At 41.8% G+C, this 13638-nt stretch overlaps 1 protein-coding gene across 22 annotated transcripts in view; it reads left to right on the top strand.

Annotated features, from left to right (window-relative positions):
• The window catches only part of ATP9B (ATPase phospholipid transporting 9B (putative)), a 249713-nt gene that overhangs the window by 18866 nt on the left and 217209 nt on the right, over positions 1 to 13638 (top strand). For 18 of the 22 annotated variants that reach the window (XR_010407147.1, XR_010407148.1, XM_064577568.1 and 15 more), the window contains exon 2: positions 2360 to 2533. The exons of 1 other annotated variant lie outside the window; for it this stretch is intronic. Coding sequence is in view for 19 of the 21 variants with exons in the window: in XM_064577568.1 (XP_064433638.1) it covers positions 2360 to 2533 (174 nt within the window). In the remaining 2 variants the exon portion in view is untranslated. Of the gene's footprint in view, positions 1 to 1047; positions 1607 to 2359; positions 2534 to 13638 lie in introns of those variants that run through there. 3 more of the 22 variants (XM_064577581.1, XM_064577579.1, XM_064577563.1) reach the window with 2 other exon arrangements.

Genomic DNA, 13638 nt, shown 5'->3' with positions numbered 1-13638 from the left:
CGTTTGTATCGTATCTTTTTCCATCTTTTTATTTTTAATCTTTTAACATTATATGCCATTATATTTCAAGTATTTTTATTTTTTTTGTAGGTAGTGATTTTTGTCCTCCAGGTGACATTTGGCGACATCTGGACACATTTTTTTTTAAAGATTTTATTTATTTATTTATTTATTTGACAGAGAGAGACACAGCGAGAGAGGGAACACAAGCTGGGAGAGTGGAAGAGGGAGAAGCAGGCTCCCGGCCGAGCAGGGAGCCCGATGCAGGGCTCGATCCCAGGACCCTGGGATCATGACCTGAGCCGAAGGCAGACGCTTAACGACTGAGCCACCCAGGCGCCCCCCCTGGACACATTTTTATTGTCACGACTCGGGGGGTACCGCTCCTGGCATCAAGTGCATAGTGGCCTGGTTTGCTGTTGAACATTCCACAATGCGCAGGACAGCTCCATCAACAGAACCCTGAGACCCAAAATGTTAATGGTACTGCTGTTGAGAAGCTCCACTCTAAGGATTGCAGTATACACAGCTAACTTTTCACTGTTCATATTTTACACTTAATGTAAGCTATGGAATTGCCTGCTTCTTACGGGATAGCTGCCATATCCATTCACATCTTTCTATACTGAAAACTTCACCAGATGATGTTACAGCTTTTGCTTTCAATAGTCATACACATTTTAAAGAATTTTGTGTTCTTTATTTCTGAAATTCCAAGTTTCCTGATGGTATCATTTTTCTTTGTCTTGAAACTTTCTTTAGCTTTCTTTTGTAGGAGGTCTGATGGTAACATATCCTCCAAGTTTTATCTTTCATCTGAGAATGTTTTTGTTTGGCCTTCATTCCTAGAGGATCTTTTTGCTGGCTATAGAATTCTGGGTTGATGGGCGCCTGGGTGGCTCAGTCCTTGGGCGTCTGCCTTCGGCTCAGGTCATGGTCCCGGCATCCTGGGATCGGGCCCCGCATCGGGCTCCCTGCTCTGTGGGGAGCCTGCTTCTCCCTCTCCCACTCCCCCTGCTTGTGTTCCCTCTCTCGCTGTGTCTCTGTCAAATGGATAGATAAAATCTTCAAAAAATATTTAAAAAAAAAAAGGAATTCTGGGTTGAGCCTTTTTCCCTTTCAGCACTTAGACATGGAGTTCCTGTCCTCTGGCCTCATCTCTCTCCATAAGAAGTCCATGGGCATTTGAGTTGATGCGCTTCTATATGTAATGAGTGTTTTCCTCTGGCTGCTTCCAAGAGTTTTTCCTTCATCTTTGCTTCGAGTAGTTTGATTACAATGTGCTTTTTGTGATTTCCTTTGACTTTATCCTGTTTGAGGTTTGCTGTTGTCTTTAAGTAGATTGTGGTATTGTCTGGCACTCATTTATGCTGTAGTTGTGGGCTTGGTTGGTTTTATTTGTCTTGTATAAAGTCTGTGGACTTCAGAGGGTGCGAGGGGAAATTTCAGTTTCAGTGACTACCATCCTGTCCCAGGGACACAGAGGTCTGCGCTCTGATTTTTACAATTGAGGTTAATACCTACCACAGAGACTTGATGTAAAATCAAATAAGATAGCATTCATGGGCTCTGCATTATACTTTCTGATGAATTCTTGGTTCTCAAGGTAAGCTTTTAGTTTTAAAATGTAAATGTGTCCGTGACTGAGGAGAGATAAAATGGGAACTTGATACAGTAGACTGCCTGTTTTTGGAATCAGAAGAGGATTATTGAACTCTAAAAGGGATGCTGGTTGTGGAGGAAATTATTTCATTGAATAGAAAGTTTAGAAAAGGGAATAACAGAGACAGAGAGTAAGTGTAAGTGGGACATAGCATCCTTGCTGCATATATCAAATCTGACAACAAACCAGGGGACCGTGTTCCCACCTTTCAACAGAAGATACTTACATAGTTCAAAAGTCACTTCCACGACTTTGATGAATATGAAGTTGGGCAAATTTTACATCCCATCAGTCTGTAGCAGAGTATTTAGATATGACCTGGAAGTATACATTTTTTGCTAATATTTCAGATGATTTTTTTTTATATTCCTGAATTGAACACCGTGAGTGGGTGGTACTGTTGAGCTGACTGTTCACACCAGTGGCTTTGTGGAGGGCTCCCCTTCTAGCATGGTCATGTCCACTTCCTTGGGCAGCCTGTTCCTTTCCTGCTGACCCTGGCTAAATACATTTTTTGTAAAGGAAAGTAGCATCCCTTATTTATAATGGTTTGCCTCCTCTGTAGACAGCTGAGTTTGAAGAAAAAAGAAAAATGTGGTTCGTAGAATGGGACCAGCTCTTGTCTTAAATAATACCCTTACTGGTGACAGAAGGCTGCTTGGCCTGCCTCAGCACTCTGTTTTTACCTCTGACCAGGTACCAGCTGGAAGATGAGTCTGCCCATTTGGATGAAATGCCATTAATGATGTCTGAAGAAGGCTTCGAGAATGACGAAAGTGATTACCATACGTTACCACGAGCTAGGATCACACAGAGAAAAAGAGGACTAGAGTGGTTTGTCTGTGGAGGATGGAAGTTCCTCTGCACCAGGTTTGTGATCTCTTGCTGCCTAATTTCCTATGTTCTCAGGTATACAGTTGAGGTATTTAGAAGCTCAGCTTCTAACATACTTATTTTTATATCAAACTAAAGAAGACACTCTCAGTGAAATGACATAATGGAAAGTGTTAAACATTAGTCAAAACCAAACATTGCTAATCAGAAAGGGATGGAATGCCAAGTTCACTTTCTTTTTTTAAGATTTTATTTATTTGTCCGAGGGAGACAGAGACACACACACACACACACAGCAGAGAGAGAGCACAAGCAGGGGGAGCAGCAGAGGGAGAAGCAGACTCCCCGCTGAGCAAGGAGCCTGATGTTGGGCTTGATCCCAGGACGCTGGGATCATGACCTGAGCTGAAGGCAGACGCTTAATCGACGGAGCCACCCAGGCGTCCTCAAGTTCACTTTTTTTATGAGACATTTAAATGTTTAGAAAATGGAGAAAGATTAGTGGTTTTGTATTGACTGCATGGTAGAGTCAGTTCTGGTCACTGTGTCAGCATTTGTAAACCGTGCTCTCTTCCATCTGTGGTCCTGCTCTCATCCAGAAAGGCAGGTAGGGACCCGTAAAATGCAGTTTAATAACACCGTAGCTCTGTGTATTATTCGACTCAAATGCTTTGACTTGGAGGAAGATTCTTCAGTAAATTTAACTAGAAAGAAACAGAGATAAGAACTGCTCATATTTAAACAAGTTCACTGGTGTTTGAGATAAACTTCATCAGCTGTGCTCACCCTTGACTTAAGAGTCTGGTCTGTGAAACCACACTCTGTGTCTAGGACATTTGACCATTGACTGTCCTCCAGCCCTAGGGACAGGTAGGGCAAGATTTCAGCTGACTGATGCCAGCATAACTTGGGTGGGGTATGTCGAATAAATTACTGTTTTTATAGTCTTTCTGCTCTTTAAAGTTTGTGGTCAGTGCCTTTCTTACCATCTTGAACTTATATCCCTTTGACCATAAAAGAGATATAAGTAATTGTAGAAAGATATCTTATTTATCATCCTCATTATCTCTTTAGAAGTTTGCAAAAAGATGTTTTTACAACCGATTTGATTTTTGGGTCGGGTCACGTAGTTGTATTCAAACAGTGGTCTGTGGACTCCCAGGGACTCTGAGGAATCCCTCAAAGAGATTGACCACGCAGAATGGGGAAGTGAGCCTGAGCAGGATTTAGGCTTATCACCCCCTCTCAGCTTCCAATTAGTGTCTGTCTTTATCTTTCCTGTATATTGTAAGCTTTTCATATGAAGAAGGAATTTCATGGCTAAACAGGGTTTTAGAAATCACTGACTTGTGTTACTAATTTTTAATGAGTGATACAGTTTTTTCAAAAAACATTTTCTAGGTTAAATAGCCAATATTCCTGGAGTATTCTTTGGGGGTACTTAACTAAGTCTAGACTTAATTTCTTTAACAGTTGCAGGGCTATGCAGAATTGTTTTGTTTTGTTTTTCTTGTGTCCCTTGTGATGCTTTGTGCTTTTCAAGGGGTTTATCTACTTTCAAATATATAAATTCCTGTAATATAAAATGTATGAGGTTCAGGAGCGATGTCACATTTTATTATTCCTGATATTGTTAATTTATCTCTCCCTTTCTCCTATTAATCTTGATAGGAGGTTATCAGTTCTTTTCAAAGAGCCAAACTTCTGGTGTTGTCTTTGCTTTTGAAATTTTAAACTTTTATCATGAAATAAATCCAAACTTGAAATAAATTCACTTTTATCTTGAAATAAATCCAAACTTATAGAAAAGTTGCGAGAATTCCTCTATGCCCTTTGCCTAAGATCACTAATGTTTAATCTTTTGCCACATTTATTTACCATTCTCTTTATATCTGTTATTTTCAGAGTGATTTCAGACGAGGTTGCTTGTTACTTCATTCCTCTTTGATCTTAGTAGTTCAGTGCATGTTTCTTAGGAAGAGGCTATTTTCGTACGTGGCCACCAGGCAGTTGCCATATTCAGGAGATTTCGCTCTGACACAGCTCGGTCTTCTGTCCCGATCCTGCCTGCAGAGCGCCCTTCCTCTCTAGGCTGGCCTGGTGTTTAGGTGGCCATCTCCATGTGCCATCTCCAGGAATCTGGAGCCGCTCTTGCCCTTTCTTTGTCTTGCATTCCATTGATATTTATGAGAACTACACAACAAGTATTTTATAGAACATTTAAGATTTGGGTTTGTCTGAGGTCTCCTCGCCATTAGATTCAGGTTAAACATTCTCTGTGGGACACTGTATGAGTGACACTGTGTCCCTCTTAGGATGTCTGCTTCCTGTGTCATTGAAGTCTGGTCTGCCCTTAATTTTTTTCATACTGAGTTTAACTTGCCTTTCTTTTTCTGACTTCATCAGATGGATTCTCAGATCACCAGCATTGTCCTTTTTTCTTTTTTAAAAATAGATGCATTTCAGTTTTGACACATGGTATTTTCATTATTATTTAGTTCAAAATATGTTCTCATTTACCTTGTCATTTCTGCTTTAGTTGATGTTCAATTTAGAACCATGCTGATTAATTTCCAAACAGTCGGGAATTTTCCTAATTATCTTTTTGTAATTGATTGTTATCTTTTTTTTAAAGATTTTATTTATTTGTTTGAGAGCGAGAAAGTGAGAGCAAGTGAGAGAGAGCACAAGCAGTGGGAGAGGGGCAGAGGGAGAGGGAGAAGCAGACTCCCTGCTGAGCTGGGAGACTGGAGACACAGGGGCTGGATCCCAGGACCCTGAGATCATGACCTGAGTTGAAGTCAGACGCTTCATGGACGGAGCCACCCAGGTGCCACGTGATCGACTGTTACCTTAATTCCACTGTGGCCCGAGAACATACTTAGGATTTTTTTCTTTCAGTCTTGTAGTGTGTTGAGACTTATTTTATGATTCATCGTATATGGGCAGTGTTAGGCAATTTTCTGTGTGTATTTGAAAAGCGTTTGTACTTTTTTGTTGACTGTGTTGCTTTTTTTTAAAAAAAAAAAGATTTTATCCATTTATTTGACTAATTTGTTAATAGTCTTGTTTGAATCTTCTGTATTCATATTCAGACTTTACTTATCAGTTACTGAGAAACTTGTGTGTCTCAACATCATTGAGGATGTGTCTACTGCTTTAAATTAGTGTTGCTTTATATATTTTAGAGTATGTTATTAGATGATGCGAGTGTAGGGTTACTAACTTACTGTTGGATTGATCTTTATCTCTGATAATATTTCTTCTATGCATGCTCATAATTTCCAACTTAAATAAAATACCAGCTTTCTTTATTTTTATTTTTATTTCTTTATTTTAATTCCAGTTAGTTGACATACGGCGTTATATTAGCTTCAGGTGTACAATATAGTGATTCAGCATTTCCATACATCACCCTGTGCTTAACACAAGTGCCCTCCTTCATCCCCTCCACCTATTTCCCCCCTCCCCTCGCCGCCTCCCTCTGGTGACCATCAGTCTGTTCTCTGTTATTAAGACTTGTTTCTTGATTTGTCTCTCTCTTTTGCTCTCTCTCTTCTCTCTACCAGCTTTCTTTGGTTAGTATTTGCATGGTATATAATTTTCATCCTTTTACTTTTTTTTTTTTTAAGATTTTATTTATTTATTTGAGAGAGAGAATGAGAGACCGAGAGCATGAGAGGGAGGAGGGTCAGAGGGAGAAGCAGACCCCACGCCGAGCAGGGAGCCCGATGTGGGACTCGATCCTGGGACTCTAGGATCATGACCTGAGCCGAAGGCAGTCGCTTAACTGAGCCACCCAGGCGCCCCCTTTTACTTTGTTTTATTAAAAAAAAAACTTTTCTGGGGTGCCTAGGTGGCTCAGTTGGTTAAGCATCTGCCTTCAGCTCAGGTCATGATCCCAGGGTTCTGGGATCAAGTCCCCCATCGGGCTCCCTGCTCAGCGGGGAGCCTGCTTCTCCCTCTACCCCTGCCCCTCTCCCCTGCTCATGCTCTCTCTCTCACTCTCTCTCTCTCTCTCTCAATAAATAAATAAATAAATAAAATCTTAAAAAAAATGCTTTTCTTTTGAAATAATTATAGCTTCACAGGAAATTGCAAAGTTAGTATAGAGGGGTCCCACTTACCCTTCACCCAGTTCCCCCCAGTGGTTGCATCTTTTTTTTTTTTTTAAGATTTTATCCATTTATTTGAAAGAGAAAGAGTGAGCCTGAGGTGGGGAGGGGCAGAGGGAGAGGGAGAAGCAGGCTCCCTGCTGAGCAGGGAGCCCCACACGGGACTGGATCGGGGGACTGGATCGGGGGACTGGATCGCAGGACCCTGAGCCAAAGGCAGCCGCTTAACTGACTGAGCCCCCCCAGTGGTTGCATCAAACCAGAAAGTTGATGCTGGTATAAACTGTATATAGTTTACTACATTTTATTGCATGTGTAGGTCTGTGTAACCACCACTGCAGTAAAGATAGAAAACTGTCCCATTACTGCAGGTGTCTCCTATCTGCTGCCTTCTATAGTCATGTTCTCTCTCCTACCCCAGGCCCTAGCCTCTGGCAACCACTAATCCATCTCTATTTCTATAATTTTAATTTTGAGAATGTCAAATAAGTGAAACCATTCAATTTGTGATTTTTGGAGATTGGCCTATTTCAGTCAACACAGTGCCCTTGATAACCATTCAAGTAGTTGTGTGTATCAATAGTTTTTCCTTTTCATTGCTGACTAGCATTCCAGGGGATGGCTGAATGTTTGTTTAACCATTCACCTACTATAGGACATTTAGATTGTTTCAAGTTTTTGGCTGCTGTGAATCATCATGTACAGGTTTTTTTTGTGTGTGGACATAAGTTTTCCTTTCTTTGGGCTAAATGCTCAGGAGTGCAGTTGCTGGGTTGCATAATAAGCATATGTTTAGTTTTTTATGAAAGTGCTGAACTGTTTCCCGGAGTGGTTGTACCATTTCACATTCCCACCAGCAGTGAAGGAGAGATTCAGTATCTCCTTGTCAACCTTGTTGTCACTGTTTTTTATTTTAGCTGCTGGAATATGTGTGTAGTGACAGCTCACTGTGGCCTCAGGTTGTTTGCATTTTCTAAAGGACTAGTGAGGTTGACTTTCTTATTTGCCTTAGGCATGTCTTCTTCAGTAAATGTTTCTGTAGGTCTATTTTCTTCTTGGTTTGGTTTTTTTTCTGGTGAAGTTTTAAGAGTTCTTTATATATTTCACTTGTGAGTCTTCTGTTAGGTGGGTAGTTTGCAACTATTTTCTTCCCTTCTGTAGCTTGTCTTTTCATCCTCTGAGAGTTTTCCCACAGATCCAAAGTCTTTAATTTTGATGAAGTCCAGCTGTTTGTTTTTTTCTTTTGAGCACTGCACTTTTGGTGTCACGTCGAAGAACTTTTCGCCCAGCCCTGTGTCTCAAAGATTTTCCTCTCTAAGTTTTATAGTTTAACATTATTTAGATCCTTTTTGAGTTATTTTTGTACAAGGTGGGAAGTTTTGGTTTAGATTTATGTTTTGCCTGCGTATATCCAAATGCTCCAGCACCGTGGTTGAATTGCTTTTATGCTGTGTCTCTGGTCGGTTGGCTACACGTGCGTGGGGCTTGTTTCCTGTCTTGTCCCTTCGTCTGCCCTGCTAGTGCCACCCAGTCTGGAGAACTGTCTCTATCTAAGTCTTCAGATGGGGCAGGTTGATTCCTTGTATTTTATTCTTTTTCAGGATTTTCTTAGCCATCTAGTTATTTAGGCCTTTCCATAGACATTTTAGAATAATCTAGCCCAGTCTGTAAAATCCTTTCAGGGATTTTGATAGGAATTATGTTTTACCTGTATATTAACTTGGGGGAAATGACATGTTTACTGTGTTGAATCGTCTAGATCACAATTTACTTCTCTCCATTTATTGAGAACTTTGACCTTTTTATCAGCATTTTGTAGTTTTCAGCACACACGTCTTACACGTGTTAGATTTATTCCTAAGTATTTCTTTCTTTTTTTTTCTTTTCTTTTCCCTTCTTCGTGTTTGTAACTGGTATTTTAAATTTTGGTTTCCACATGTTCATTGCTGGTGTATAGAACTAGAGTTGGATTTTGTATGCTTGTCTTGTATCCTACCACCTTGCTGAACTTACTGTTAGTGCTAAGAGTGTGTAGATGCCATGTAATTTTCTACTTGGACAGTCCTGTCATCTGCAAACAGAGACCGTTTTAGTTCTTCGTTTTATAGCCTGTATGCCTTTTCTTTTCTTTTTTTGCCTATGGGTCTGTCTGGAACATGCACTCTTATATGGAATAGCAGTGGCGAGTGTACCGTCTTGCTCCTCGTTCATAGTCCTAGAAAGCTTTCAGTATTTCACCATAAAGTGTGATGTGAGCTATGGGTTTTGTTTTTTTTTTTTTTCATAGATTGCTCATCTAAAACTATTGACAGTTTTTTAATTAAAATCTATCTTGTATTGGGTTGGTGTAATACAGACAATCCTGTCAGATTCAGAAGCAGGATCTGGAGATGTAGATTTCAGAGTCCTGTCATTGTCGGGATTAAGGGAAACCACACAGAAGGATGATGTTTCTGAAAACATCAAGGGACATGTGGTGTAAGTCTTTGAAAAATAAAGGAAAGGGACACCTTGGGGAGAAAGACAGTTTTGGGAAGGAAGACTAATATCCATCCTTTTAAGCAGAGGGAAGGGTAGGGGTAGAAGGGTGAAGCAGTGGTGGAGAAGATGACTTTTATCTTATCCTTAAGTGGGAACATGGGATCATTTGAGTGGGGAGGTGACTGGGATTCAGATGAGGACTGAAAGCATGGGAAAATTGGTCATGCTTTGGTGGAGAGATCAATAACCAACAAAGGAAAATCAGTAGTCATGCATTTGTATTGGATCCAGTGTAATGTTATGACTGTCTTATCAGTGAGAGAGCCTGAACTGTCGCAGACTTGGCAGAGGAAGTGTGGCTGTGGGAGCTGGGGGTGGGCGGTGCCCAGGGCTGTGAACTGAGGAAAGAGCTTGCAGCAGAGGAATCTGGCTGGAGCCACCATTAGAAGTCATCTTTTCGTGGCTGTGGTGTGCAGTTCACAGCTATGTGTGCTCCATGAGCGCAGGGTGCAGGGAGGAGCGGGAGCGGTGCTGTTGGTGCTCTTCCTTCCTGGTACGCACCTTCTTCAGGAGCTGGGCATTCATTCTCAGCACTGTCTGCAGCCAGGAACTGGAAAAGTCCTTCTTGTGATGGTCCAGGGCCAAGCCAGAAACTGAACCAAGGTCTGATTTGACAAACCAAAGCCCTTGCTCTTCGCTCTGTGGCCTGGGGAAAGTGCTAGGGTGAGGACTTGTGCTCCAAATAAGACTAATCCCGACTGGTGTCTTTACGTGGATAAAGGCCGGTCTCGCCATCCTAAGGGGAACCCGGCATGAGGATTGCCGCAGTCGAGGAGGCTGAGAACCTGTATCTCGTGTGCATGGAGAATCACTGAATGAATGCCAGAGGAGCCGTCGGAGATGGCTGAAAACACAGAGGAAGTGGGAGTGGGTACTGACAGGCACAAACTGTGAGGACGTGGACAGTTTAGTGTAAATGGCGTGGACTCTAAAGGGGCCTTGTGTACTATGGAAGGGGTACTTACCCTTGCCACCAAACAGTTGCCAACAATTATGGACTTTAATGTTAGGAGTCTTTTCATAGTGCTGAATACATTGTTGAATTAATTTTTTGAAAGTTTTATTTAAGTAATCTCTACACTCATCATGGATCTTGAACTCATGATCCCGGGATCAAGAATCACACGCTTTTCTGACTGAGCCAGCCAGATGCCCCCATTGTTGAATTAATTAATTTTGGTCTTTTATAGCACTTTGTTTTTACCAAATGGAACGTAGACAAATTTTGGATTTTATTTGTAATATATTACTTTTTTTTAAAGGAAAATGTTAAGAATATATTTCCAGATGTAGATGTTAGCAAAACACCCATGTTTGGGGGACATTAAAACAATAAAATATAATAGATGTGTATATAAAGTCTTTACCTCTGTAAGTGGTGATCGTGTAGAAAAAGCTAACTGAACCATGTTGGTGGGTTCTAATCAGTCTGTATGGCACTAATGTGTGTCTTTTTTGTTGTACGGAATGAGAAATCCAAGATATTGTCATGCTCTTCTTGTTCAGTGATATCTGCCATACTGAGAAATTGTTTAAATTAAAAACTGCACTTTGGGTGCTTGGGTGGCTCAGTCGGTTAAGCGTCTGCCTTCGGCTCAGGTCATGGTCCCAGGGTCCTGGGATCGAGTTCTGCATCGGGCTCCTTGCTCAGGAGAAGCCTGCTTCTCCCTCTTCCTCTGCTGCTCCCTCTGCTTGTGCTCTCTCTCTGTCAAATAAAATCTTTAAAAAAAATAAATAGAAGCTGCACCTTACACAACAAAATTGTACATCTAACAACTTAGATTAGTTTTATTTTCTTAATTTCTTACAGATTTTCATTTTTGAGTATTTGTTACTTTTTTTCCCCTAAATGTTAGGCATTATAAAATACAGTGTTTACTAACATTATTAGGTGTTGGATCAATGAGTAGAAGATGCATAAAATTACTTAGTTTAATTGCAGAAGGAAATGTTGGTGAATATTGCAATAAAGGTAGGTAGCAAATAACAATAATGAGTTGTAAATATTTCAGGTAGGTTGCAACTAATATTGAGTTGTGAGTATTTCAATGTATTTCTATTTGTAGACTCTGACTAGTGAGGCTTATTTTATTTTATTTTATTTTAAAGATTTTATTTATTTGACAGAGAGAGACACAGCGAGAGAGGGAACATAAGCAGGGGGAGTGGGAGAGGGAGAAGCAGGCTCCACGCGGAGCAGGGAGCCCGATGTGGGGCTTGATCCCAGGACCCCAGGATCATGACCTGAGCCGAAGGCAGACGCTTAAGGACTGAGCCACCCAGACGCCCCTGAGGCTTATTTTAAAATTATTCTTCCTAATTTCAGCAACTGAGTAGGCTTTAATTTCTTCATGGCTTAAAAACTGCTTTCTCATTTTTATTATTTGGTAAAAATTCCAGCTCTGACACATTGAAAAAATTTTTCTGTAATCTGCCCCCTAAAACTTGGACTGTCCTTCCTGTGAGTTACTGTGATGCACATCGATATGCTAGTTCTCTGGGGCTGGTGGTGGTGTCTTTCTTAGGAGACTTATATTTCACTTCTTACCAAAAGTCACTTTGTCCCTTAGGAAAGTGGAGCCACTGAGGGCATTTTCATAGGAACAGTGGGGTGGATGGGTGGGTCAGGGGCGGGGGAGGGATGTCAGATACCGGGATTATTCCTGTTCTTAATGGTCTCTACGCTTTCAGGGGATCTGCAGCACATTTGCAGTGCAGAAGCATGGGGAGATGCGAATCTTTTAAGAAGACAGTAGGCTGCGCTGCTCTTGGTAACCATGGGTACCTGTTGGGTATCATAAGTGTCTAAATTTGGTTGTTTTTGGAAGAAGGCTCTCTAAAGTTTGGGAGTTACGTAACTGTGGCTAGTTAAAGCTTTAGGAGACAGGATTTTGGTATATTAAAGATACTTTATTTAATCTTAGAGTGTTACTTTGATTATAGAGGCCTTTGTGAAAAGCTGCTGATCCTACAGTGTTGTAAGGAAAAACACACTGTGCAATGTTGGATTTAGTGTCGCTTTCCCTCGATGGTGGCAGGTGACTTAACCTCTGAATAGGGAGTGTCCCCTGAGCGATCATGCCTGAAGTGTCACCAGCTGTGGCTCCTGGTTATTTTCTCCCACCCTCTCTGAGATTCTCCCTCTCTGTATCAGTATTTAACAGTATATTTTACGAAAAAATTGCCCGTAGTTTTATGTTCCTGCTTAGCTCTACAACATAGTAAGGCATACATTTACTTTTTGGGTTACAGGTTTTGTTTTAAATGTTTGGTGTTCATGCCCTTTACTCTTTGCATTCAAGTCACCTGTCTTCCTTTCTGGTCCTGTTTTCTGTCTGCATCATCCAGTGGCAATTCTGGTGATGCTCCAGGCTTGTCAAACCTCAAGCGTTGTATTCATTTAATTTTGTGAAATAGCATGTGATTTGATTATGGCTTCCTACCGACAACTTGCTTCTGTGTTTGCATAAGGAAATAATTAGTAATAACACTTTTGTTTCTTGATAGTTCTTAGTAGCAAAGTGTTGCACATAGTTTAGTTACATCTCGGAAGTCTGGGGATCTTGGTTTTTTTTTCCTCTACCGGGTTGTAGAGAAAAAAATTAATAAACTGCTGAGTTATGTGTGTTTTTAGCCCTTGGTATTTAATTCAGAGTTTACAGAGCGGAAGGCTTTGGAACTCCGTGGGTCGTTAGTTTCAGCGCAGCACGCAGTGTTGGTGTGGAGGCTTTCCTTCTGGCTGTGCTCTGCAGCGTTCATGTGATGCACAGCGTGGTTTTGCATTTATAGAGCCTTTTGCCGTAGACTTGGTAAAATCCACATTTCCTAAATTTTATATTTATTTTTCACACACTTAATCTTGCCTGTCTTCTAGTTCATCTTAGATTTGTCTGACTTGTGTACGTCAAACTGTCATGGTAGGTGTTTCAGAACAAGAATTCGTATTTGAATACATCGCTGGAGGATTTCGCCATAGTCGCGGTGCTGAAGGCTTGCATCTCATCTGCTTCCCACAGGCCAGCCCTGCCCCTGCCCCTCCCGTGACGTGGGAATGGTCTAGATCTGGTGGCCACTGTGGGAGCCGGTGGCTCATGTGACTGAGGAGCTGGGCTTTTTATTTCACTTCATGTTAATTCGTATGAAAATAGTCATGTGCGGCCAGTGGATTCTTCGCTGGGCGGCGCAGGCATGTACCCTTGTGCCAGAAGGAGTGTTGGAGACGTTTGCGTGTGACTGAGGGCGGCCGCGCCCCGCGTTGCGCCCCGCGCTCCAGAGCGCGACCTCCTGTCACCAGCGCTCTCACAGATGCGCACGCAGACCCTCGACCTGCTGGGCGCTCCTGTGGAGTCTGTTACCTGCGTTCGCCATGTTCTGACGGGCCCGGCCTGACGTGGGGCCTGACGTGGGGCCTGACGTGGGGCGGCGTGAACACTGGGCTCACGGGCAGCGCGCGGTCAGGCTTTGCCCTCAGCTCTGCCACCGCCT

The sequence above is a fragment of the Mirounga angustirostris genome, unplaced genomic scaffold, assembly GCF_029215605.1.
Source record: "Mirounga angustirostris isolate CCGP_5_RB_7025 unplaced genomic scaffold, mMirAng1.0.hap1 SCAF_14, whole genome shotgun sequence".
NCBI lineage: Eukaryota > Metazoa > Chordata > Mammalia > Carnivora > Phocidae > Mirounga > Mirounga angustirostris.
The sequence above is the reverse complement of the archived record's forward strand: the minus strand, read 5'-3'. Positions and strand labels throughout refer to the sequence as shown.